The 26,820-nt window shown below is 40.1% G+C and overlaps 1 protein-coding gene across 4 annotated transcripts; it reads left to right on the top strand.

Moving 5' to 3' along the window:
- The first annotated feature begins 1,747 nt into the window (after positions 1-1,747).
- ZNF143 (zinc finger protein 143) lies at positions 1,748-26,114 on the top strand. Of its 4 annotated transcripts, none has more exons than XM_053391439.1 (16): positions 1,748-1,889; positions 7,858-7,976; positions 8,245-8,337; positions 9,631-9,714; positions 9,973-10,059; positions 10,662-10,858; positions 12,191-12,265; positions 14,294-14,413; positions 15,496-15,571; positions 16,228-16,353; positions 19,098-19,277; positions 21,649-21,876; positions 23,156-23,304; positions 24,061-24,222; positions 24,719-24,865; positions 25,368-26,114. In XM_053391439.1, exons 2-16 carry the CDS (start codon positions 7,865-7,867, stop codon positions 25,449-25,451), a joined length of 1,920 nt encoding a protein of 639 aa, XP_053247414.1. In that variant the 5' UTR covers positions 1,748-1,889; positions 7,858-7,864; the 3' UTR covers positions 25,452-26,114. The 4 variants fall into 4 exon arrangements, with proteins under 4 accessions (XP_053247414.1, XP_053247439.1, XP_053247422.1 ...); XM_053391464.1 differs by having other exon boundaries at positions 1,750-1,889; positions 9,979-10,059; XM_053391447.1 differs by lacking the exon at positions 1,748-1,889 and adding an exon at positions 5,824-6,005.
- Positions 26,115-26,820: the final 706 nt, after the last annotated feature.

Genomic DNA, 26,820 nt, shown 5'->3' with positions numbered 1-26,820 from the left:
CCTCAACATCCTGTATTGCTGGCTAGGCTTGTCTAATCAAAAATGCACTGAGAAATCACAGTTGAAGGTACCTGCCTGATTTCAATAAGCAGAGAGTTCCAAAGTGTGGGTGCAAACATTTTGGAGCTTTTTCGTATTAAAAGACCTATGTGACAAACCCCATCCTCTTGGTTTCAACTGCCAAACATCATGTTGTATGGGAATACGCATGCTACAGCAGCAGTGCATGAAGATGCTCTCAATATGTGGTAGTAGAAACTATAGAGCTGCTATGACCATTTTAAGATCACAGCCCACTGATTCAGCAACAATACCATAATTTATTAATTCCCTTGTCAACAATTAACCTGAACATCTTTGAACTGCCACAAGGCTCTTTGCAGTCTAGTTATTTCCACCCAGATAGAAAGGATGCATAGGGATTTATTATTTTTTTGTATGTAAGTAGCACCATGATCCTACTTCACAAATATATGGATACTCTTTGGTTGTTCTGACACTTGTTTTACCAAATGTCTCTGCCCTGGTGTCCTTTCTTCATTAATGAAGGTGGCCCTTCACAAATGCATGCTTTGTGTACAAAATAGCACGCAATGGCTCCTGAAGCAAGGTACAAAGCAGCTATGGCAGTTTTCTTTCTAATTTTATAGAATGTTTAATCTTAGTAGTATTGGCTGTAGTCACAATTGAAACATTCAGTTTTACGATCTGGAATTGGGGAATAAATTTTGCTGAGTGATTTTGGTCCAATCACTATTTTTTCACCAGCCTAACCTACACCACAGGATTATTCTGAGGTAAAACCAGGAGGAGAGGGAACCATAAGATGCTAGCTTGAGCGTTTTGTAAGAAGATGTGAGTTATAAATCTTTCCTGGAATGTCTGCTTGTGCAAGACAGAACTGCAATGGTGGAAAATTGCCCCCTCTGTGAACTGTGAAGGTGCGACAGCCGCTTAAAGAGATACCTCTTCCCTTCTAAAGTGACGCTTGGCCAGGATAGGAGATGGATTTGGCGCGGGGGCAGCCAAGTTGCCTTATATTACAGGATTCCGATGCATCTTGCAAAGCAGGCCCCTGCTACGTTGTCTGTAACGTGGGAAGTCGTCCATGCTGCTAAAAGAGGTTTTACCTATATACGAAATGGCTCCAGCGAAATATAACATCAATATGCATGATGTCGATTTACGGGGGGAGGGGTGATTAAAGGACTTCCTTAGGACCGTTCAATTCCCACCCCCGGTGGCCATAATACAGCCTTTCTCAGCGTGAAAAGCTCAGACTAGCCTACCCCCCACGACTGCCATCACCACCGAGTCCCGAGGGCGAATGACGGCGTTGGCCGCTCTAAAAGCCGTAACACCCCAGTCTCTTCCTCACTCGCCTTCCCCATGCTAGAATCTGCCTAACCGGGGGGGGGGGGTTCCCTTGAAAACCACTACCGCCGGGGGAGGGGGGGACGGGACATTTTCGAAGGCCAGCCGATATCCTCTCTGCGAGCGCATCCTCCCGCTTTGCTAACAAAAGGGGAAAATGGCGCCCGTCCTTCTTTCCCTCGCAGACACACTAGCGCCTCGTGCGACGTGATACAAAATGGCGCCTCCAGAGGCCCCAAACCCAGCATAGAGGAGAGTCAATGTGGCGCGGAGGCGGGCTTATCCGGCAACAGCCAATAGACAATGAAACCTGTAGGTCGGTGGCCCAATCGTGGCCGTGGGCGGTATTTTCTGCCGCAGCCTGTCCAATGGAGCCTTATACAAGTGCTGGTGGCGGGGCCCGCCCGCACGGCTCTGGGCGGTGCTGGAGTAGGCGGGCGGGCGCTGAGACGGCCGTTTCCTGTCCTGGTGCATGGTGGTCGGACGGAGGAATTGTTGGAAAATTTCTCGGCGAGGTTCGTATATAAATGTGTTTTTACCCAGTGTGCCTTATTCTAACCGCCGCCATCTCCGGCTGGGACGCTTCACTCTTGGGTTCGGCCTGCCTTAGTCCCCCTGCGGCGGCGTTGTATGCAGGGGAAAGTGAGGGGAAAGGGGGCAGCCCGCGTTCGTATCGCGGCTCACAATAATAATAAACGCCGAGGCGTCGCCGCCGCCGCCCGCGCTTTCTCCCCCGCCTCCCTCTTCCTCCATATTCCCGCCTTCTAGGCCTCGGTGCTTCCCGCTCTTTTCTCCCGCGATGCTTTTGTCCCCGAGGAGAGAGAGAGTTCTCACATGAAACAATAAACTCGGGCCACGGGGGGGCTCAGGCCACTTTCGCGGGGCGTGGGCTGCGGGGGGGGGCGCCTCCTTTTGGCGGCTGCGTCACTGGACGGGGCTCGTCTTCCCACAGCATCTGCGTAGCTACGCGGGAGGCGCCTCCCGCGGCCCCCTCCGTGCCTTCTACATCATCGAGCAGATGGGGCTGCGGTTCCTATAAAGCCCTTCGTGCTGCGAGGGGCGATTCACACGCGCAGTGCAAACACGGGGGTGGTTGGAACCCGCTAGACTCATTCCCGAGGAAGCATGTTTAGGATGGCAGCCTTAATCGATCGCTTTTCAATCGGTTAGCGACCGGTTAAATAACACACGCAAGTTTGGGTTGGCTAACAAGCAAATAAATGCAGATTTAAGGGTGGCAGGTTCCAAAGAAAGCAGAGTAGCTTATTTGTTTTATGCTATGCATGCGTGGATTACAATAGGGACACTCTGGGAAGAAGCATTCCCTGCTATGGAAAGAAATGCCTCTAAAGTGGTGCCTGTCTACCATAGGCCCTGGTTTTTGAAATCCTCATTTGGTTCTGTGGTTAAAATTCAGTTACAACAAGACTAAATGTTGAGGGTAGGCGGGATTTTCTTCCACAATGCACATTGTTTGGCCAGCATCCAAGAAAAATGTGCAAACTAGTCATGCACATGTTTGCTAGGAAGCAGGTCTCAAGTGAATGGGGTTTAGAGACTCACTTTCATGATTTCAATAGAAATTTTAAGTTCATGGAGGTATGTTGTGGCATAGGTGTAACTTTAACAAATGTCACTTGAGAGACTTAAAGGACAATGTAATAGTATTTGAAACTTAATAACATACATGCTGTTTAGCAATAGCATAGCTATATAAAATAAACATTACTAATCTTCTGCATATATGCTGTGTTTGGGGAAAACTTCACAGAAACTTTTATGATGTATTTTACAAGACCTTTTAGCTTAAAATGCTCCTGAACAGAATGCTGCATTTTTAAGCATGCATACTTTGATTTATTTTCAATCAGATTGATTCCCAAAGCAGGATACAATTTGAAGTTCACAATGCTGGCAAGATAATAAAACATAAGAAGGACAAGAGAAGTTCAAGAGGCAGCATAAGAACTAAAGGATGCTAATTACAAAGGATCAAGAACCAGCATAAGAACTTAGAAGAAAGCTCCCATATCTGTTAGAGTGACCCAGTTTGCACTTGAGGCAAAACCATTGTTTAGCAGTACATTGGCAAGCCTTCATGAGCCCAAATACACAAACCCTCTACTCTCACCGAATTTAGTTTTACTTTCAAAGAATCTTGGTTTAGTGCTACATACAAACCAGGGGTCCTGGTTTAACATTGATTATTATCAATGGCTAGTTAACCCAATTCCATAACCAATGGTTTGTAGTCGGCTTATTTAGAAATTAGGACCACTGTTTCATACTGAATACTCAGCTGAGAATTTTTAAAAGCAAAACTTAATTTGACTTGTCCTGTCTACATGGGAACACATGAGCTCAAGGCTTAATGTGGCATCATCCACATTGTACTAAACCAGTGGTGGAGAACCTCCAGCCCATAGGCCTGATTAGACCTGCCATGCTGCCAGATTTTGCTTGTGATAACACTTCGGGTGAACTACATCTACCTTTCTTGTGCCTGATATCATATGGTGTCAGGTGGGGGAATTTCAAGCCATGGCTGCAAAGGAAGAATCGAGAGCAATCTAGTATGCTCAATTCTTCACTTGCAGCCAAAATGTGGTGCTGTTTCCATTAGGCACCTTTTTCTGTTGGCCTGCATGGTTACATAAAAAGGCACCAAATTAAAAGAACATCAAATTCAAGCTCTGTTTGCAAAGAGAAAATAGCAAGGTGCTGCCTTGCCCTAGATAGCAGACAGGAGGAGAGAGTGGATGAGCTGAGACTCCAGTCTTCACGTTATCTCTATAGAATGTTTTGGGCACAGCCTTACGAAGACTTGCTTTCATGGGTGAGTTTTCCTCCCTATGGCTTCAGATTTAAATTGTTCAAATATGATCATAATACAAATTCAGATTTTTCAGAAAAAATGATATGGCATATTTTACACCAATATTTCCAGTCCATTTAAAAAATGCTAGTGCATTTTTTAAATAGTTGGCAGAGGAGAGGCATGCTGATATCCTCAAAACGTATCATCACAGCTGGGTGTAAGCCAAGGGTGGGCAACATACAACCATATACTCTTATGTGCCACATGAGTTTTCTAAGCCTAAATTATGCTTTGAGAAGTCTAAATATTTCACATAGATTAATTCCATAATAAGAATATCAGAGAAATATTTCACTTATATTTATACACTAGAATGGAAAATTAAATTGTTTGCTATAATTAAAATAAGTAGGTTAAGTGCATTCTTGAATCATGGTGAAGCTTAAGTGGCACTCTTAACTGTTGAGCAACTTCTCTATAACTCTGTAAAGCACAACTTTCATGATACCAGTTCTTCAGAAGGGTACAAACCCTGAATGTGAAAACTGATGATAAGGCACCACAAAGTAAAAATTAAATTGTTTTTACTACTTTGTTATGGGAATACGTCAAGAAGTTTGTTCATACCACACAGTTTTTCTTTGATACTAGAGTTTGTTTTCTCCCTAGCTATTCACAATTAGCATCTCCAGGAAAAACAAACAAACTCTGTTTTGAAGATATATCACTTCCAACAGTCACGGATATATACAAAACATACAAGGCAATCTGTTTATATGACCCTTGCTTATTTACTACTTTATTATATTTGTATACCACCCTTCATCTGTAGATCTCAGGGTGGTTCGCACATATATTCATTAAATAGTCTTGCCTTTAGACTCTGAAATTGTTTCTAAAACCAAACTTTCATTTATTCTTCATTTTCCTAATAATATTTATTAAAATGAGACTGATATGACAGATTGCTTGTATTAGTCTTGTTGAATAGAGGGATGCTCTGTCAACTATCAGTAAGTCAGCATCTGAATTGAAGCAGTTCTCTAATATACACGAACTTTTCCATTGTCCTGATAAAAGTGATATGTTCCTGAGCTCAAAAGTCAAACTGGATGTGATGGTAGCAGTTACATGTGTTGAAAAATGGAAGCACCCCAATCGTGTAGAATGGGGAAGTTGGGAGGTTTCTGATTTTATAGGCAAAAGGCATAATAATAATGAGCGCAGAACCCTTTCCTTGCCCACAGCTTCTCTTCAGCAGAGCCCCAGTAATGTACATTCAGCATGCAGACAGGTAAGCAGCATCCTGGGTTCAGTGCCTATCACCCACACCCTTTCTGGCTCTCAAAATCTTACACAAATAGACACCAATTTCTGCATCATTGGATTCAACTACCACTATTCTCTAGTTTGGCATTTGTGGAATGAGGGAAATGATTACAGAAATCTGCCATGAAGTTACAAGGTGATCTAAAGCAAGTCACTACGCTTAGGTTATTAACTTAGGAAAATGCTCTTGTGTTAAAAAGCAAACATGTAATTCTTAACCATGTTAAGAATAAAATATGTTTCTGTGCAAGGAGAACACAGATCTGTTCTGCTCATGCAAGCTGGTCTTCACGCTCCTCTCTCCTTCAGCCCTCTGTGCCTTCAAATCTGCCAAGAAGGTTCAAGGGCTCTGGAGAAGATTTTGGAGGCATGCATACGCGAGGAGAAAAAAGATAAGGGCATGCTGTTCTAGCAGAACTCCACTCCTGCTTCTGTGGATTCTGTCCCAAGCCTTCAAAATGATAGCAGGATTTTCTTTATTAAGGTACAGTGCCTGGATATCAGTTTCAAAAGTGAAATAATTGTCTGTTCCAAAGGGGAATAGCAATGTTTACTAATATTTGTTCTGTTAAGTCACCAAGGACATATTAGAGATAGCTGGCTTTCTTATATTCTTTAAGAAATCTGAACCATACTTCAATGTCATATACAAATATTCACATCGGCACTCTGTTATGTGCACCATTATTATATTAGATTTCAAATAAGGTTAATTATTTTGTGATCTGATCACTCTAGCAAGGACACTATATGGCGGCATTAAAGACTTCCTGGTACACTAGTAATACTACATTATATTATTTCAGGTTTCTAAGGTTAAAGCTGGCAATATACTGCACCACATACACATCAGAGAGCCAGGAGCAGCATGTTCTATCTCTGCAGAGATTGGGAAAGGAAAAATGCACTTCCTTTGCGCACTTATTCAAACAAAAGTAATTGAAGATGGGTAGCATAAATAAATAAAAGGCCCCCCCCTTTCTCTCTCTATATATATTTGTAGTCGTCTGTGGTTGCATGAGACTTCCTTTGCACAAGCACAGGCCAAAGGGGGTGTCTCTCATTGCTTAGCTTTGTGACCTACCGGCCATGTGGTGATGGTGCATGTGGCTCCTTCGCTGCATGGTGTGACTTTTCTTCGGGGGGGGGAGGAAAGATCAACAGGGCTTTGCTCAGCTATGTTGCTTGCTAGCCATGTGGACCTGGTGTGTATGCGTTTTCTTTGCGTCTTGAAGGGTTAAAAAAAGATGGCAGAAGAAGGAACAATGAGAATAGCCATATTTGTTAAATGTGGCAGGCATGGGGTTTGATAGAAGTATGTGTGGTTTCTGTGTGTGAGAGAGGGGTAGATGTAGGTGTGGGGTGCAAGTGTGTGAGAGAGGCAGAGGCATTTGTGCCTGGTTGCATGTTTATGGTGAGTGCACATGAATGCTGTGTGTGCATGTGTTAGAGAAAGTGTGGTGTGTTCACCTTTCATATCTTTCCTGATACTGGAGAATGCTGTTTTTAAACAACGGCCTCATTCTGTGGGGGTAAAAAATAATCAGAACGGGTAGAACATAGTTGACGTCCCTGGTAAGAAGGGGGAGGGGAGCAGCAACGAGCGTACTCTCTCTAATGTTTTACACTACACATGTCATACTCGCAGCTGTTTTGTGACTGGCTTATATGAGACATTCAAGATTTGAAATGTGCCCACTGGTGTAAAAAGGTTCCATACCTCTAGTTGCACCTGCAGCAGTTTTCCAAGTAGAGGGAGCACTTGAGTGGCTCAGAAAAGCGGGGATGGTAAGGGGAGGTGTTTGTGTGTGTGTTTGAGAGAGAAAGAGGTGCAGCAGCAATGGCGGTAGGTGCCAAGGTGGTAGTGCTGGACACCCTGAAATGGCGGCAGCTTTGGAGCAGCTGAGGTGCTCCTTGAAGCTCCCAAAGTGTCCATTGCCATTGATTGTTACCATAATAGAAGGCAGCACTGAGTCTTAGACTGAGTTATACTGGCACTTCTGCACACAATTATAACACTTCTGTTAATTTACTCATTACACTCTGAACCTTCAAAACATTATTTGAGTACTAGAGCTTAAAAACAACAACCAGGACTATACTTTTGTGAGAATGGTCACAACATCCTTACAATATAGCAAGGATTGTGGTTTGAAGTTTCTGCATGCTCTCTCTAACAGTATGCACCGTAATTATAAAAACTGGCAAAATGGTATGTTTTCCAATGAAAAATTCATCAGAAATATTACTTGGTGTGAGGAATACTATTAAAAAAAATTCTGAGTGTCTTGAATCCATTGTTAATATTTTAAAATTTCTCTTTCTTTTCCCTTTAGGTAGACAATGTTATTAGCCCAGATAAATCGAGACTCTCAGGGAATGACAGAATTTTCAGGAGGAGGGATGGAGGCTCAGCATGTAACACTCTGTTTAACAGAGGCTGTAGCTGTGCAAGGTGAGTAATTGGATTAATATCCCAGTGCCAATCAGTGTGGCATTCAGGACAAGAAAATGGCTATCTTGATGAATTTATGAAGCATACTATGACATTTTGGGTTTTGAAATGCATCACATAAGATAATTGGAACCTATAGCAAATGCCTGAACCATTTTTCCTTGACCCTAAAATTTATTTTCTATAGTTTATACATTAAACAATCATTACGTTGTGGAAAATATGTGTTATGAACCTCAAGTAATGCTGAGAATTTTGTTGTTGTTAGATGGAGACAACTTGGACAACATGGAAGGAGTAAGCTTACAAGCAGTTACGCTCTCAGATGGTTCCACAGCCTACATTCAACATAACTCTAAAGGTATATATTTGAGTTTAAAATTGCTACAACCAACTGGCTGTTTAATCAAAAACCAAATAATATCATAGATGTTTGCCATTTCATACCAAGATCACCTTACAAAGTTGAATTGTGTTTCTATGTAATTATCAATACAGGCTTGAACAGAAGATCACACATTTTTTTGTCTAAAGGTGAAATCCAGCTGGCTCACTTGTTCTCATGGGAAGGGCTTTTTAATCCAGCAGAGTTTTTGTCAATTCACCCTTCCTCCTGCAGTCCCCCGTGCCATATTTCAAGCTGTTCTGGAGGTACCCCATCCCACTTGAATGGATATTCAGGGGAACTACAGGAGAAAGGGGAATTGCCTCCCTTTTTTCAGTTTTGTTATTGTTTATTAAATTTCTATACATGTACTGCCCTTCATCTGAAGATCACAGGGCAGTTTACAATATAAAAACACAAGGTGTCCACTAGTCAAAAGTCCTTCCGGTGATCAGAGGGGCACAGCTGGATTCTACTCATTTTTTAATACATAATACATTTAATACATTAGTTGTTAACACCGAAGACACAACACCCTTGTGTCTGTGCTCATGGTCGCAGATGACTCTTAATGCCTGCTCCGTGTCTAAACAGGCATGAGAGAGAAAAGTCTCCATAAGCAAATATCTCTGGACTCACTGTTTAATCATTTTAAATAAGTAGAAAACAAGTGCTTAACGTACATACCTTTAGAATGACTTGGGCTACACTTCTGTACACACCTACATGGAAGTCAGTTTCTTTGAACTTCATGGAATATACTTCTGAGTGGATCCATACAGTGTTGCCTTGTAGGATACTGATCCTGTACTCAAGATAGTAAATGGGCCTTATCACGCTGCCCCAAAACTTGGAACATGTTTCATTCCCTGAAACAAGGCAGCAGTCATTATTATCTGGTGTGTTCAGGAAAAGCTTTTTATGGTGCAGGTGAGCCATACAAGGATCTTTTATAGTGCAAGAAATACTGGAATACTAGCACATACTGTGGGATGCTAAGGATAATGAGAGGGGTTTGCTGCAAGCAAGACCTTGAAATGATGCAGATGTGTAAAAATGTACCATGGTATTTTAAGGGGCAGGTTTGTCCTGCTTGAATTGTATAAGATGCTACTTTAGCTGTGACCTTTGGAATGTGTTGATTGTTTTATATAAATTTGTTCGTTATAAAATGTAAATAAAAGAAAAAGAAAATTGCTTCTGCATGTGGTTCACTCTTTCTTGATTGAGGTTATAGTCACTTGAGTTTTTAATGTGCATATATTCCAGATGGCAAATTAATGGATGGTCAGGTGATTCAGCTAGAAGATGGCTCAGCTGCCTACGTTCAACATGTTCCCATGTCTAAAAGTAGTAAGTATATTACAGTGAATACAAGTTTAAAGCTGTTGACTTAATGACAGAGTGCAATATAATAAATGATATAATAAATAAATGATATAATAAATGATTATAATAAATGATTTAATTGTAACTTTAAAATTAAAATATTGTTATTTTTTGAAGTTTACTCTTTTAAGCAAATTTATTTTCTAATGGTGATAAAATGTTAAAATTGGTCTTGCAAATCATAAATGCATTAAGTAATTGAAGTGAAATTTTATTTTCCTGATACAGGAGATAGTCTTCGGTTAGAAGATGGACAGGCAGTTCAGCTTGAGGATGGAACTACAGCTTTCATTCATCACACTTCAAAAGGTAAAATGCATTTGGAATAGTCATTTCTATTATGTTTAATTTCCAACTCCACATTGTTGCTAACTAACAATAAACAAATAACTGAATCATTTTTTGTCATTGTCTTAAACATTATATAGTAAATTGTCAGCTGCTTCAATATTCAAACCTTTTGTTCCATACAAGTGAAGGGAGGTTTCAAAACAGTATTACTTGATTAACCATGTCCATCCTTTGAAAGAAATACACACAAAAATGTGGTCTATGTGTTCTTTGTTGGTTGATTGGTTGGTTGGTCTAAATATATACTGCTGTATCATAGAAATGTATCACAGCAGTTTACAATATAAAACCATGCAGTAAAATCATAAAAAATTAAAAGCAAGTTAAAAGCAAAAGAATTAAAAACAAGCATCAGTAGATAATTATGAGGAATATACTCTTAATTGCCTGCATAGGCCTGGTGGAACAGAAAAGGTTTCAGCAGGTATTTAAAAGTTGGCGTACAAGGTGCCCATTGAATCACTGGTGGCAGGGTGTTCCACAGGACTGGGCTGATGACATTTCAACAGTTTATACACAATTTAATTACAATTGTCTCTTGTCTTTAAATAATTTCTCAGACAGTTATGACCAGAGTGCCCTGCAAGCTGTACAGCTAGAAGATGGTACCACTGCTTATATTCACCATACCGTGCAGGTTCCACAATCGGATACCATCTTAGCCATTCAGGCTGATGGCACAGTGGCAGGCCTTCATACGGGAGATGCTACTATTGATCCAGATACCATCTCTGCTTTGGAACAGTATGCAGCCAAGGTAAATTTGAAGGACACCTAATTTTGTATGGTATTTGCTTTGTGAAATTTAATAGTACATATAATCAAACTAAATGTTTACTACACTGGATGGGAAGAGAATCAGATTAATTCAAAGCAAAGCAAAAGGCAGGTTGGCTGTAATCAAAGAGTAGACAGTAGGAGAGATGATTAAAGGCAGAAGAAAGTATTACCATATTTTTCGCCCCATAGGACGCACCGGCCCATAGGACGCACCCAGTTTTTTTGGGGGGAAATAAAGAAAAAAAATCCCCCCCCAGGTGCGGGGCTGGGGCGGGGGAAGCCCGAGCTTCCCCAGCCCCCAGAACAGGCTGCTATCCGCAAGCCTTGGGAGAGCTGCGCGAAGCCGGAAGCCTGGGGCGTGCTGAGCTCAGTGCGCCCCAAGCTTCTGGGTGCAGGCAAGCTCCCCGCTAGCTGTGGGAGAGCTGTGCGAAGTTGCGCAGCTCTCCCACGGCTTGCGGATAGCTTCCTGAAGCCTGGAGAGCGAGAGGGGTCGGTGCACACCGACCCCTCTCGCTCTCCAGGCTTCAGCGAAAGCCTGCATTCGCCCCATAGGACGCACACACATTTCTCCTTCATTTTTGGAGGGGGAAAAGTGCATCCTATAGGGCGAAAAATACAGTAGATTCCTTTGAAGCTAGTGAGAGATGGAAGTTGATGACAGACCTTTATCTAGATGCTGAAGAAAAGTAACACAATCTGTTAAAAGTGAAGAAGGTATTTGACTGAAAGTAATAAAATCTAATTTAGTGAATGTTGAGATTTAGTGCAGCATGTGAGGCAAAGTGAAAAGTAGGAGGTACTGCATTTAGGAGGAAGTAATTCTAATCCTTGACCACTGGTGGGGATTTCCTGGCAATACCCAGGATTTTAAAAAAAACACAATATTTTTTGTCTTTTTAAAATTGATAGTGTAATTTGGGAGTTTGGACCCATCACACCAAAAATCAGGTGAAGTCATGCCAGAGTCACATTTTGGTCCGCCATCTTGTCAAAGCTTCAACAAGGCTACTATCCCTACCTCAGGAATCATCATGCCAAGTTTGGCAACGATATCTTGAGTGGTGGTGAAATTTGTGCCAAAAAATGGATGGAGTCACAGTTCAATCCACTGTCTTGATTTAAAATGGCCCCTGGCATCCAGACAGATGAAGGCCATGAGTCCCACCCTGGGAACCCTTGTGCCAAGTTTGGCAACAATATCTGGAGAGGAGGCCCAAGTGATGTTTCGGTTCACCATTTTGATTCAAAATGGTGCCCCGCATCCCATAGCTTTATTTCAAAATATATTTCTGCTTTTTCTTTATTTTAGGTTTCTATTGAAGGAAGTGACAATGTTAGTAGTACTGGGATGATAGGAGACAATGAACAAGATAAAAAAATGCAGGTATGTATCATGACATAATTGAACTGAATTGATGGGTGGGGTATAAATATTATTATTATTCTTCATAAGCTGCCTTCTTTCATTTTGAAGGTTTCTGTTTCTGTATCTAAGAAATGCATTTTAGATTGGCTGTGTTGTCAAGTATATTCCTCCCAGAGTCATCTGCCTCCTGAACTATCTTGCAGAGAATAAAATCCACCTAACTAGAGGGGTTTTAGTCATTTGGATATTGAGAAGCATTGGTGGAAGGGAATTGGCATCAGGTTACGTTTTCCTGTTCCCTCTTCTTCTTGAAAAGCCTCTCCAGCATAGGGGGACCACAGTGAATGGGTTAATCTGCAATGTGTGGGGAAGCTGCTAACTGGATTGAGGCCCCTTCTGTGTGCAGGAGGGCTGCTCATAAAAAGGTGTCTCCATCCAGTTGGTTTATGAATAAGTTGGGCATATGCAAAATAAGATGGGCTTCCTTCACCTCTAACCTTCAACATCGTTTTTTTTGACACTATGAATCTGCTATTGGGGTCCACTGAAGTGCTAACGAAATAAAAATATGATTAAATTTCAAAATGACTCCAGTTTAACATTAGAAATAACTTGCTTTGGTATCACATTCCAAAAGCTTTGTCTAACACAAAAATTATAGGGGTAGATTTGGCCCCACGGTTCTAATTTGTCACTTGTGCCTTTTGATATATTATCAACTTAATCTGCAATCCTGGGTTTAGTACCGCTTGAGCTGGCCAGCACAGGTGGGGCAGGGTGGCTATTCTGCTGGGCTTTCAGCAGGCACAATGGGGATCTCCACAATGGCTGAGCACCACCACCAATGGAGCCTTTCAGAGAGACAATTCTGCCTCATCCTAACCCTCTCTAGCACTGTGGCTCGGGGGTTACCATTACCCTGTTTGTGGAATTTACTTCCAAATAAACCAGCATAGGAATGTTCTGAAGAGGTATTTATTTGGAGAGAGAAGTTTCATTGCCAAAGTTATGTCAAAACTAAGTAGTGAGGAAACTAAATGAGTGTTAATTAATTAAAGTAGGTGAAAGTGTTTGAAGTATTATAAGTTATGAGTAATTACAGTAATTACTGTACCTTGCTTATAACAGCAGTACCCTATACTTCCATTATTAGATGCACACCTGGATGTGCTCTTTCTCTCTTTGGAAATAATTCTGTTTCTATGAAAGAAAGGTACTGATATTTTTGTAGTCAAGCAAACACACATTCTCTTGACAGTTAAAAACAAATCTAAATATAGAATGCAAGAATATGCAAGGTTTTTATTTATACCCCACTCTTCTGCCCATAGGCACCTGGTACCATTTCACAACAGAAGAAATACAAATCAGACAATCTCTCTTCAGAGCAATTCTTACCCTGCCAGGGGATGATCTGCTGTATACAACAGACCCTGCCAGACCCTGATCAGGGCTGAAATGGGGTCTTTTGGGTGGGGGCGTTGCTGTGTCAACTCCAGGGTGGTGCAACAGAGAAGCCTTGGAGACAGTTGTCAATACAGTTGTGTAATGCTTCTAAATGCCAGTTGCTGGAGACCACAGGAGGGAAGTGGGCTCTTGTGCTCTGGGCCTGCTTCAGAGTTTCCTACAGGCATCTTGTGTGGCCATTGTGACAACAGGAAGCTGGACTAGATGGGCAATTGGCCTCATCCAGTAGGCTCATCTGATGTTATGTTCTTATGTTAATCTTAGCCCTCACACTATCGCAAATTTCTTGAGAGAAGAATGTAGGTACATGAGTTAAATTGACAAAGGATTTATAGTATGGTTATAAGCAAATTTCCCTGAAGAGCTGGTGATATGCCATGTTACAGATCTTTTAATATAATTCCTGGGATTTTTTTCAACATTTCAGGGAGCTCATAGCAGTGCACCCCTATACAAAGCTAATTATTTTAGAATTTAGCAATTAAATCACATGAGAAAGCCAGATATCCACATTTCATAGAAAGTTTGATGTTTCAATATATGTCTGAAATGTTCGTGATGTCATTTCTTTCATCTTAGATTGTCTTGCAAAGCCATAGCACAAGAGTGACAAGTAAATCACAGTCAAGTGGAGACAAGGCTTTTCGGTGTGACTATGATGGATGTGGAAAACTGTACACCACTGCTCATCATCTTAAGGTATTCACTGAAATAGTATCAAAGCTTCCCAATTGTTTTTGGCAATATAATGCTGGCCATAAAGTCATGCAATTGTATATCAATTGGCCAGGTTGCAATCTGGATTTGTGTCCTTAATACCACTTATACCACTGCCATGTTAAGTGGCGCAGTTTTCATTGTTTTCTCCATTGGTGACCTTATTTGACAGATGATTCTATAAAGCACAATAATTGTGTATTTGTATCTGTGTTTCTGACTGAGACGCTTTATGTCTCTAGCTTCTCTGGGTAATGGGGCTGTGGTCCAAATGGAATAATGTTGAATTGCTGATAGTTTTAAAGGAGTTGTGTGTCGTGATAGAGCTTCTGATTTTGTTAGCTCCTTCAGCTGGTAATTTGCAAACAAAATAATGTGAAGATTTTAAACCTGGTGCCTCACAATATATATTTAAGGCATAGAGCTTTTTTGCTAGTTCTGTAGAGGAAGATGTTTTCTTGATTTGGGGGCAGAGGGAGCTATCTTTCCTTCTAAATATTTTGACCACAACATTGTTATGATTGTCCCTATTTTTAAAAACCACCAAGTGCCTTCCAAGCATTCTTACATACACAGTACTTCTGTGGTTTTCAGATAGCAACCAACTTGCACCGGGGACATAGGTCTGGCATAGCTAATTCCTGTTGTCAGGCATAACCAACTAGATTTCTGCTGTGGCCTCCCACCTCTCTGTACAAATAAGATTGAATATACACTTTGCTCATGTCTCCTGAGCAGACCTCTGACTTTTGGTGATTCCTCCTTCCCTCTGCAGCCTCTAGTGTCACCTCCCACACTGTTGCGTAGGGTTGGGGCTCTGTGTGGAGCATTATGGGAGGTGGCGCTGGGGATTGCAAGGGGAAGGAGGGAACCGGCAAACGGTCACTTGCCCACCATCACCACCAACAGGATTTCTCTGCTGGAGCAAAAGCTTTTGTGGGCTGATTATATGTCTATAAGGACTCTTTGAGATGACTGCCTCATAGGGCCCCAGTTATGGAGCAGTGAAAACTTATATTGAAAAATACATACCACAGCCTGAAATGATTGGCCTTTTTCAACAGGTACATGAAAGGTCACACACGGGAGACAGACCATATCAATGTGACCATCCAGGTTGTGGAAAAGCATTTGCAACAGGTAGGGTCGTGGGATTCCTTCATGCCCCCCACCTTTAATTTTTTTAAATGAGAAGTTGTGACTAGGTTTCTTATAGATTGACTGATGACTTTTTGCATGAATGAAAAGAATACTAGCAGAAATTGCACATGTCTAGTTAAGAAGACATAACTGCTTATTTTGGGGACTTTTAGATATAAAATAGGTTTTGTGATTGGGCAAATATATGTGTCATGAAGACTAGGTTAAGCATTTAACTTTTTAAATAGTTTATCATTCAAAAGGAGGAGGAGGTATTTCAATGATACAGGTCTTCATAGAGGAAAACAACATAAAAAGAGATTTTGAGGTTTTCTAGATATAAAGCCATTCGACTTTAAGGGGATGATTAACCACTAATTAATACTACAGTAAAATTTATATTCTGAAGCAGTTTGCCTTCAGGTGTTTCAGTTTGGTTCATTGTTTTTAAAAGCTGCCAGTGTTTCAGGTCTCAAGAGCAGGACTTATGACAGTCTTCCATTTTGCTAGTGTGAAATAAATAGATATAAAACATGGAGATCAATGGAAAATAAAGTCTGTGTAGAACTAAAGATGTTTAAAATTTGAGACAAGATGGTTATGATCATCCAGATAGTCTTAGATTTTAAAACATTATTTATACTGTATTTTTCAAGGTTATGGATTAAAAAGCCATGTCCGAACCCACACCGGAGAGAAGCCATATCGGTGTTCAGAAGAAAACTGTACTAAGTCCTTCAAGACTTCAGGAGACCTACAGAAGCACATCAGAACACACACAGGTACATGGCATATTTATTGTAGCCATTGTCTATTATTCTGATAATAACAGTTCATGTATAGAAAATGGAGGGTTTTTATGGAATGTAACTGATTGATCACAGTTTGACTTCTGCAATCATGGTAAGCATGCTCTCTGTTGAGCTCTTAACTGGTCTAACAATCTATTTTGAAGCCTTCAATATTTTGAAATTGCAACTCCTTTACTCTTTACACCAAATATTGAGCAAAATACTGATATTTCTGTAGCTGTTCTGACACTAGCAAAATGTGCTCTGTATAGATAGTTTTGGTTAAAAATCTAGCTGCTGCATTTTGCAGCAACTGAACTTTCTGTCTCATAAGTAACTATAAAAACGTAATGTGTGAAATGGCATGTATTCTTGAATCTAAAACTTTACTCTATTTTGCTGACCCTAGAACAAAGTTACTCATACAGTCTCTGCTGAGCAGTGCATGAGATTGCAGAGGTCCTTGCACCTAACCAGGGTTTGTGTACCTTTGGAATGAGGCATGCTAGAGACTGTAGTATCTTTAAGTTTATTTACACATATTTATACCTGAGCTTTGATGGAGGGAGTGCAGAACATTACATACCAAGAGTGTCTCTTGTTGCAAGCTTTAGTCCAGAGCAGAAGCCAGTCTTTGCATATACAGTGGTACCTCAGGTTACAGACGCTTCAGGTTACAGACTCCGCTAACCCAGAAATAGTACCTCAGGTTAAGAACTTTGCTTCAGGATGAGAACAGAAATTGTGCGCCGGCAGCGGGAGGCCCCATTAGCTAAAGTGGTACCTCAGGTTAAGAACAGTTTCAAGTTAAGAACAAACCTCCAGAACGAATTAAGTTCTTAACCCGAGGTACCACTGTAGCCTCTCTCAACCAGCCCTGCATGTAGTTCTGGCCCCTCCCTTCTTCCCCCAAGCCTTGTGTAAAAAGGGGCATTTTTTCCTGTGGTGACGTCATGTCCCCAGGCAACCTCCCCCTCCCATCTGCTCTACAGATGTTGTAATGCAACTCCCATCATTCCTGACGGTTGGCCGTGCTGACTGGGACTGATGGTGGGAGTTTGAGCCCAACAGCATTTGGAGAATTCTAGGTTCCCCACCTCTACTCTAAAGTAACCATAACCCAGCTACTTGCTTTCTGAAAAAAGTGATAAATATCAACGGCAGGATTTATAAACCGGTTGTGTGACATTCTTCTGGACATTCCATTCCTTATGTTTAAAACTGGAAAGGGTGTTGCTGGGCGGATCTAAGTCTGTTTCACTTGTTTTCTGCCTGTAATTTGATACACAGCATTAAGTAAGGATTACAGAAGCTATGGCAACATAACACTATAGCATGTACAATTAAAATCTCATACATCTGTTTGGCAGAAAACTGACAAAACATACTAAGGAGTGATGTGCAGAGCGTGTCCCCCCCCCCCACCAAAAAGCTAATAGTTACCTTTCTGAATAGTTACCCTTGAAGGTTTTTTAGCTTCCAGTGTTGTATAATAGTGATGGGGTATTAGATAAATATCTCAGTAATACATTGAATTATAAAAATTGTGCTTTCACCCATCCCTCTTAGGCTTCTCTCTGTGGCATGAAAGTATACAGAGATTCGACAGTTCTTAGCAAAAGCACATGAGAAAATACAGCACATCAGCATGAGGGTACGCCAGCAATATAACATTCATTGAAGGGTTTTTAATATTGATCAGTATAGCCATATTTAAGATAGTTGTGTGTAAGTTAAACAGTAGGGAACAGATGCATTTTTATTTTTAGAATTACTTCATAGGTGAATTTGATACTAGACATTTGAACATGTCTAGTGGTGTACTTACAGGTGAATAACTAAAACTTTACTTCATAAATTCCAGCCACAATCCAGAGAACCCTAAAGCTAGCAAAATGAGTCTTTTTGACTTTTTCTTTCTCAAGCAGCAGCTCTTCATACTCTGTGACAAATCACTTTTGAAGCCTTGGGGATATTCAGACATTGTGGTGGAGTGTGACAGAAGGGGGGGCGGGAATCGATTATTTGTCGGGGGGTGCACAGTCCCATAAACTCCCTGAATTAGCACTCTGGATTGTGGTTTGTATCTGAAGAATGTAGTTTCCAAATAACTAGCAAACTGAAAGGCAGAAATGCCAGCATTTGTTAAAGAGCTCCCTGCGTTGCATAATATATACAAAATGTTTTGCCTTGAGGGTATCCCAACTGCCCTTTTTAAAATGTTTTGTTGAGTACCAAAATTACCTTATGATTGTTTTTATGAATTATATATTATGCATACACAATCTGAATAATGATGTTGATGGGTTGTTGCAAATACATACACTCAGCAGCTTCTAGTGGGTTCCTACCCTTTGCGTGTCGAATGAGAGTAATGATGCAGAAGCAAACAGTAGCACACCCTGAAGTGCCTCCCCTGTTGCTTCAACTGTTTGTGGTTCTGATCCTGCATACTTAAGCTTCCCCAAGTTTAAAAAGTATGTTTTGGTATAAATATAGTTACAAATCAGGCATTAGAAACAGATATTTACCTAAATCTCCGCCAAAACGTATAGCTCATAATAAAAATAGACAAAAGAAGATAAGATTGGAGGTGCTGCTTAGTAACAAACTTACTATGAATTTTTTAACATATAACTTAGTACCAATTTTTTACATATAACTGAAGTGAGGGAGTCGTAAGATGCTTTAAAGTAAGTGTACTGATTAGCCTATTTCTATTTTTGTTTTCCTAGGTGAAAGACCTTTCAAGTGCCCCTTTGAAGGATGCGGTAGGTCGTTCACAACATCGAACATAAGAAAGGTTCACATCAGGACGCATACAGGGGAAAGACCCTATTATTGTACAGAGCCAGGATGTGGAAGAGCATTTGCCAGTGCGACTAATTACAAGAATCATGTGAGAATACATACAGGTATCTGAAAGATAGAATTTTACTTATAATAATTTTAGATGTGACAAAGACTTTCCAGTTATAGTTTTGAAAATGTATCTATTTATTCTGTGTGGGACCTATTCTGTTTTGTTCAAACTATACTGTGCTGCTTTTGCTTGGAATATTTTTGATTGTATAAATTGTTTTTAATTGTATGATTATATTGTAATGCATCCTGGAACATTATAGCGAAGGACAGGTGAGAAATTTTACAAACAATAGAATTCACATAGGTTGAAATCACATGTAATGTTAAGCACACAGTTTCAAAGGTGTCTTTAGCACTGGCCACTTCGTTTCTTGAGAAAACTCAGCCACACAGGTGGGAATGGGGCTTTCATCCTTTGCTCCCCCTACTGGTTTCCCAACAAAAATCTTCAAAGTTGCTGTTTCCTCCAAAGGTACTGTTTATGCCTCGCCCCAGTCCAGGTCATGACATAGTTTGGCATCTTGGATTAGACATAGGGCAGCCCTGAACCAGGTCCCAAACCAAATTCAGGAGAGGGGCTTGTATAGCCCTGAGTTTAATTAGTTTTAAAAATACAAAAAACCCTGTATAAACATGTGTTTGGCATAAGGAGATAGGGGGAGAAGGACAGACCAGAGTCTCTGCCTTTGTCTCCTTTTCACCACCAACCACGTTTAAAACCCTGGTGAAACATGCAGTCACCCAACCACCACCACCCCTTTTGATAGCTGTCTAAACCAACTTGGGACAAACCCTTGATTGGCCTGGTTTAGTTTGGGATCTGGGATTTGTCCAGAGCTGGGCACACAACCCTACTGTTTACTGAAAAATAACCCTCCTTCCCACATGTCAATAGAGAGGGAGGGAGACCAAACATACTTTTAAAATTGTATGATTAACATAACATGTAGTTTGGTCCCATTTCTTGTTATGATGAGCCCACAATTGTTCTTCTAATTCCATAGCTCAAGTACATTCTTTTACATATTTGGCATTCAATAATGTTTATATTTCTCAAACATTGTGAGTGGGGGTGGCAGTAGAGACAGAGGTTATTTTGTGTGTGTGTTCTTTTCAGTTAAAGGAACAATAGCATTTTAAATTGTGCACACATCCCATATAACAGACTTGCAGATCTAATAAACAGAACAATGTTTGGCAATTAGATGCATTGTCATGTGCTAAGGATATTTTGTAACAGAGAAAGCATCTCTGATAATGAATAGTCCAGCTGCCTGATTGTATAGAAGGGGCGAGGCTGTAAGAAAGCTGCTTCCAGCTGCCATTGGCTGAGTTACTGTGATCTAAGGGGTGCTGTTTGCCATTGGCTGTCCTTTTCTGATCCTGTAGTGTGGTAAGGCAAACAGAAGGTTAGGAAAGAAGAGACAGAGTAGCCGGAGTGTAGGAAAGCAAGGTTAGAAGATAATGATGATGATGATAATTTTATTATTTATACCCTGCCCATCTGGCTGGGTTTTCCCAGCCACTCTGGGCGGCTTCCAAAAAAATATTAAAATACTGTAATACATCAAACATTAAAAGCTTCCCTAAACAGGGCTGCCTTCAGATGTCTTCTAAAAGTCTGGTAGTTGTTTTTCTCTTTGACATCTGGTGGGACGGCGTTCCACAGGGCGGGTGCCACTACCGAGAAGGCCCTCTGCCTGGTTCCCTGTAACTTGGCTTCTCGCAGCGAGGGAACTGCCAGAAGGCCCTCGGTGCTGGACCTCAGTGTCCGGGCAGAACGATAGGGGTGAAGACGCTCCTTCAGGTATACTGGACCGAGGCTGTCTGCTCTAGAGAAAATAGCAGAATGAGAAGTCTGCAAGGGGTTGAAAATAGAAGTGATAGAGAGAAGTGACAATCCTTGAAACGAAAATGGTAAGAGGCAGAAGTTCAAATATTGATTTGAAATACCCTGCCAAATATTTGGCTGCACCCTCTAATAAATATGAATGTAATATTTCTAGTAGAGGGAGAAAGATTTGCCAGAATACCAACATGCAGATTGCAAGTATAGGAACTACTTCCTGTTCCCATATACGAAAGCATTTGGACCACTGCCATTTTTAATACAAGTATCAGTGATACAAAAATTAAAAGTGTTGCAGTGCAGGGTAACTTTTACTTGTCAATGCCTTTTTCACATTCCATATTGAATCTAAAGACAAATTCTAAAGACAAAGACAGTCACCAAAGTTTATTTGGTATAAAAAATAATCAAACTGAGCTGTGCTGTGGTTCCTAATTTCCCTGTTGAATTAGAGATTCTCTTTATAATCATAATGAAATAGAACATTTTTATGCCATTGTTAGGATAGTTGCAAGATTTTCTAAAACAGCATATTCTGTTTTCCTCACTACTTTTGTCATCTTTCTGTCTAGGGGAGAAGCCGTATGTATGTACAGTCCCTGGCTGTGATAAACGTTTTACAGAGTATTCCAGTTTATATAAACATCATGTCGTACATACACATTCCAAACCATATAACTGTAATCACTGTGGGAAAACGTACAAGCAGATTTCCACGCTTGCGATGCACAAGCGGACAGCACACAATGACACAGAGCCAATAGAGGAGGAGCAAGAAGCATTTTTTGAGCCACCTCCAGGTATGTGACTATATCTCATATTAGCAGCCTAAACTGTTACACCTTTCAAATACTTCCTTACATCTTAACCAGAGGAGGAACTAAAGCACTGAAACTAAGGAAGTTTAAAAAACTTTACTTGTACTTAGCAGCAAGGGTCTGTTGTTTGTTTCTTTGTTGGGTGGATGAGGTGTGAAGTGGTAGACAATTTAGTACTTCCAAAGCATTGCCTGCTTCCACCAAACTGGTTTTAGATCATATTATGTTTCTTTTTGTCCTTGTGATGCAGATTCTTTGACCTGTGTGGTCTTCTATTTTGAATGCCCCATATTTCAAATCCAGTAATGGGTGTGTGGCTATTCTGCTCTGCCTCGGTACACTAGCCATTACTGCAATATACTAAACTGACGCTTACATGGAGCTGTCCACCACAAACCCCAAGATGTCTTTTAGGAAAAGTCACTGCCAGTTCAGCCCCATCAATATTTTTGTTGTCTTGATGTTTGTTACTTTGCTAGCAACATAAATTGTCACTTAGTTGTTAATTCATCCAGTTTTGAGAGAGTTTTTGTAGTTCTTAAATCTGCTTGGGTTTTCACCACCTGGAATAATTTTGGTCTTGATTAATCTAAAAGCTTAGCCATTTTACTACTCAACCCTCACTCCAGGTAATTTATTAATACATGAAATAACGTTGGTCCCAATATAGATCTTGGGTAGAGCCTACCTCTTGCTTCCCACCATAGTTAAAGCTGCCCTTTTTTCTCCATTATGAGCCACCCCTGCTTGCTGTCTAGCTTCATAACTGGTTTTGTCTGTAAGGTTTGTCTTCAAGCTCATTGGACTGGCGGAAGGGACTTTCATTTCTCTGGCTCCTTGCCCTATTGCTGATACAATACAATTTAAGCCCTTTTAAGTAAACTCTGGGATTCCTAATTACTACATACAAAAAAGGAGATTAGGATGAAAGTTTATATTTAGCTGGGGTTAAACATTTCTTTAGATACTACACTGTTTCATCACTTGTTACACAATGGAGTCTCTCTTTTTCCTTGGAAGGAAAGTGTGTTAGTTAATGAATAATTCTTTGAATGGACCATTGATGATAGTTGTATCCCAGTGCTGGCAGGCAAAGATTAATATTTAACTAAAGCTAAATCACAGTGTTTCTTTCTTTAGGTTATAACCTATGCAAACATGATATGAATTCAAATCACAAAGGATAGCTGGCATAATTCTTCATTTCATTTTTACTGTAGATTGCATATGAACTAAGCCCATCTTTTTTTTAATTAAACAGGTCAAGGTGAAGATGTTCTCAAAGGATCTCAGATAACTTATGTAACAGGTGTAGAAGGAGAGGATGTCGTTTCTGCACAGGTTGCTACAGTGACTCAAACAGGACTGGGTCAGCAAGTGGCCCTTATTTCCCAAGATGGAACTCAGCATGTGAGTATTTTAGCATATTAATGCTATCCCTACAAAATGGCTTTCAAAAGTGGAGGAGATGTTTCCATTTAGTCATCCCATTTGATTATGCTTACAAATATTAAAATCCCTATATAAAACTCAATTGGTATTATGTTGGTTCTATTTTAAAGCGTCAGGCATACAATTTATTCCGATGTAGTAATATCGTAAGCACTAATTACTGACATTGTTTGGCAGAAAGCTAGAGTGAGTATCTCTAGTAGTTACAAGTTGCAGAAATAAATTTTGTTCCTACTTATTGACTTCTACCATTAAGACTGGCTCCAGTCAAACACGTAGGACTGAAGAAAAGGGGAGAAAACTATTGTTTTTGATGCAGCAGAAAATGCCCCGAGAATCCAGTTTCCATTTTTCCTCTTTGGACAATTTATGAATGGCAGAAGATGTTAAGATTTAATTTTGAAATTAACATCTGACACATTGAGTAAACAAATAAACGTGGGACCATTGTAACAGAAAAAATGTAGTATGGTCATTGAACAATATGATGTAAGAGTGTTTAGTAAAGTTCCTATGGAAGCTTGAATTCCCCCCCCCTTTTTTCTTAATGCTTTAACTTCTACTTAGCTTGTTTAAACTTGGTGGTGTTTATCTTCAATGCTACCTGGACAGGTTAACATGTTGCTTGCTAAAAATGCACAATACTGTATGATTAAGGTCTGTAACTCAAATATAATTATTTCCATGTAATTCAACAATTGTGTTTTATTTAAGGTTAACATATCTCAGGCTGACATGCAGGCCATTGGAAATACTATCACTATGGTAACACAAGATGGCACCACAATCACAGTCCCTGCCCACGATGCAGTTATTTCTTCTGCGGGAACACATTCCGTTGCAATGGTCACAGCAGAGGGCACTGAAGGACAGCAGGTAATTTTGCTACTAAATATATGTAAGAATGTATTTGTATATATGAAAATTCTACTAAGTATTAAGTACTCAGTGAAATGCTGCTTAGCATTACATGGACAAAATTGAATGAACCCAAGCAAATAATATGCCAACTTCATTATATGCCAACTTCATTCAACTAGCCAAAGTTCATTTTAAACCAGGATCCTTGGTTTGAACATAACACTAAGCCTGGATTGTATTAGTGAAACAAAACTCAGCAGAAGTCCTCCTCCCAGCCCTTAAGGTAGGGGGGTGAGGTGCAAGCCCAAGGCTTAACTGGATCTTGTTCAGTTTGTCCATGTGTGATTAAATCATGCCACAGATACAGGGGTTTTTAAACAATTCTTCAGATAAGCCCGATCTACTTCTTAAAGAATATTAAGAATGAGAGGCACTTTGCAAGAGAGCATTTAAAGGATTAATCATTTTTTATATTCCAATGTTTAGCAAATTTTGTATTTTTATTTCAAAGGTTGCCATTGTGGCTCAAGATTTAGCAGCATTCCATAGTGCTTCACCAGAAATTGGACATCAGCAACATGGGCATCATTTAGTAACTGCAGATTCAAGACCTGTTACATTGCTGGCAACATCCAATGGAACACAAATTGCAGTGCAGGTAAGTACGGAATAAACTTCAGATAGTTATTTTTAATACAGATTTATTTATTTTGTCCCTATGCTTTACAATCTACGGCAGAGGCGGGGAACCTTTTTTGCATCATCCAGATCCTTATCAGGATTGGCCTTCCCATCCAAATTTAACTTGTAGGTGGGGCTGCCTGCCTGTCAGTCACCTGATGTCACAATGAAATCATTGTGACGTCAGATGAATTAGCACTTTGAAGTCCCAGAATCAGGACTTCAAAGCACCACACTAAAGTGGAGGGGGGGATCTGTTTTAGCCTGGGGTTTCATTGCAACCCCCACCCTGTTTTTCAGGGAGAGATTTACATTGAATGCTGCTGAGCTGATGACCAGAGGTTAAAACCTGCTCAATTTAGCTGCATGCACTACTTCCCCACAGAAAACTAGCTCACACAGTATAGTATTTTTTTAAAAAAAATGTTTTTAATTTGCAGCAGAAAATTGATTTCAGTACAACATTTTGTTTATTTCAGCTTGGAGAGCAGCAATCTTTGGAAGAAGCCATTAGAATAGCTTCCAGAATACAACAAGGTGAAACACCAGGAATGGATGATTAACTCCTAATATGGCTAAAGGAACAATAGACTTATTTACATTTTATTTTCAATCAACAAAGGTCCATGCCAGCTGAAATCTATAAAAAGTTTGACATATTCTTGCTTATTAATACTTTGCACACACCTTACGCAAGAGTGAAGAACATTTCATGTGTATAATGTCTCTGTACATGAACCTTGGGAATATATGATGTCCACCTCTTAGACTCTTTCTCTGCCCAGGACAACAGAATTAGGATTTTATGTTAAATTTTCTTGCTTATACTTACATCAGATTTCAAACCAGATTACAGGGAAGCAGCAGCTACTATAGAAATACTGGGATGAGTTTTGAAGTCACTCAAAAACAATGAAGGCATTGCTGAAGATTTCATGCGTTTAAACTGTAACAACAGTAATCATTTCAAAAATCATTTGGAAGCGGAACAATTTTAAATGTTTCTCACATACAGAAGAGTTCTGAATTTTGAGACCTTTGTAAATAATACATTTTGAAGTGTGTTTCATACACAATCTGAAGATTCATCTTCTTTAGCTTTCCCATCCCAACTCAGATTGTAAATAAAGACTGTTCATGCTGGAAGTGCTAATTAGAATACATTTGGATTGGATTATGTACAAAGAGAAGCTTTGTTGTTCAATATTAAAGGGATGTAAATCTAATGTTTCTGCATTTTTCCCTATCATCATTATCCTATTTACTAATTTTGAACTCAGTTCTCCAAGTGTGGATGTATATATTGCCAAAATGGTACCATTCACACACAGGAGGAAGAGGTATTAGCAGGTTTATGAAAGTATTTAAGGAATAAACCCTTGGGTGGTAAAGAATCAAAACAGCTCAGTGAAGATAGCATGCTCTGTGGCCACAGAATTCTGACTGATTATTGGGGAGTGGAACATAAAACAAGGATGGGAGGGATTATTATGGGAACAGCTGACTGGTAACCTGAACAGGAGCACTCTACACTGCAACATTTTTTTGCAGGTCCCACTTGTTCTGTAAATCAAATTCCACTTACGATAGAAGTATAGCAAGATTATGTACTAACCTAATTAAAATAATAGCATGAAATAGTTATTTCTTTATTTGCTGCCAGAATTAACTAGTCCAAACTTTCATAAGATGTGTATACTTTTCAAACCATCTGAGAATTAACTTACATGTCACTGATCAAGCACCTGATTGTGTGAGTTGCTCAGTCAATACACAAGATTAGTGGGTAGTTTTACTAGACAATGGCAGAGTAAGAAGGAAAGATCTATTGCTAGTTCCCTTAGGCAGCACACTTTGGGTCCATTTTGTTTAAAAAAGCCAAGTGTAAAAATGCACTAGCAGAATATTAGTGTAATAAAGCAGCAGGAATAT

The sequence above is a fragment of the Podarcis raffonei genome, chromosome 1, assembly GCF_027172205.1.
Source record: "Podarcis raffonei isolate rPodRaf1 chromosome 1, rPodRaf1.pri, whole genome shotgun sequence".
Lineage (NCBI taxonomy): Eukaryota > Metazoa > Chordata > Lepidosauria > Squamata > Lacertidae > Podarcis > Podarcis raffonei.
The sequence above is the reverse complement of the archived record's forward strand: the minus strand, read 5'-3'. Positions and strand labels throughout refer to the sequence as shown.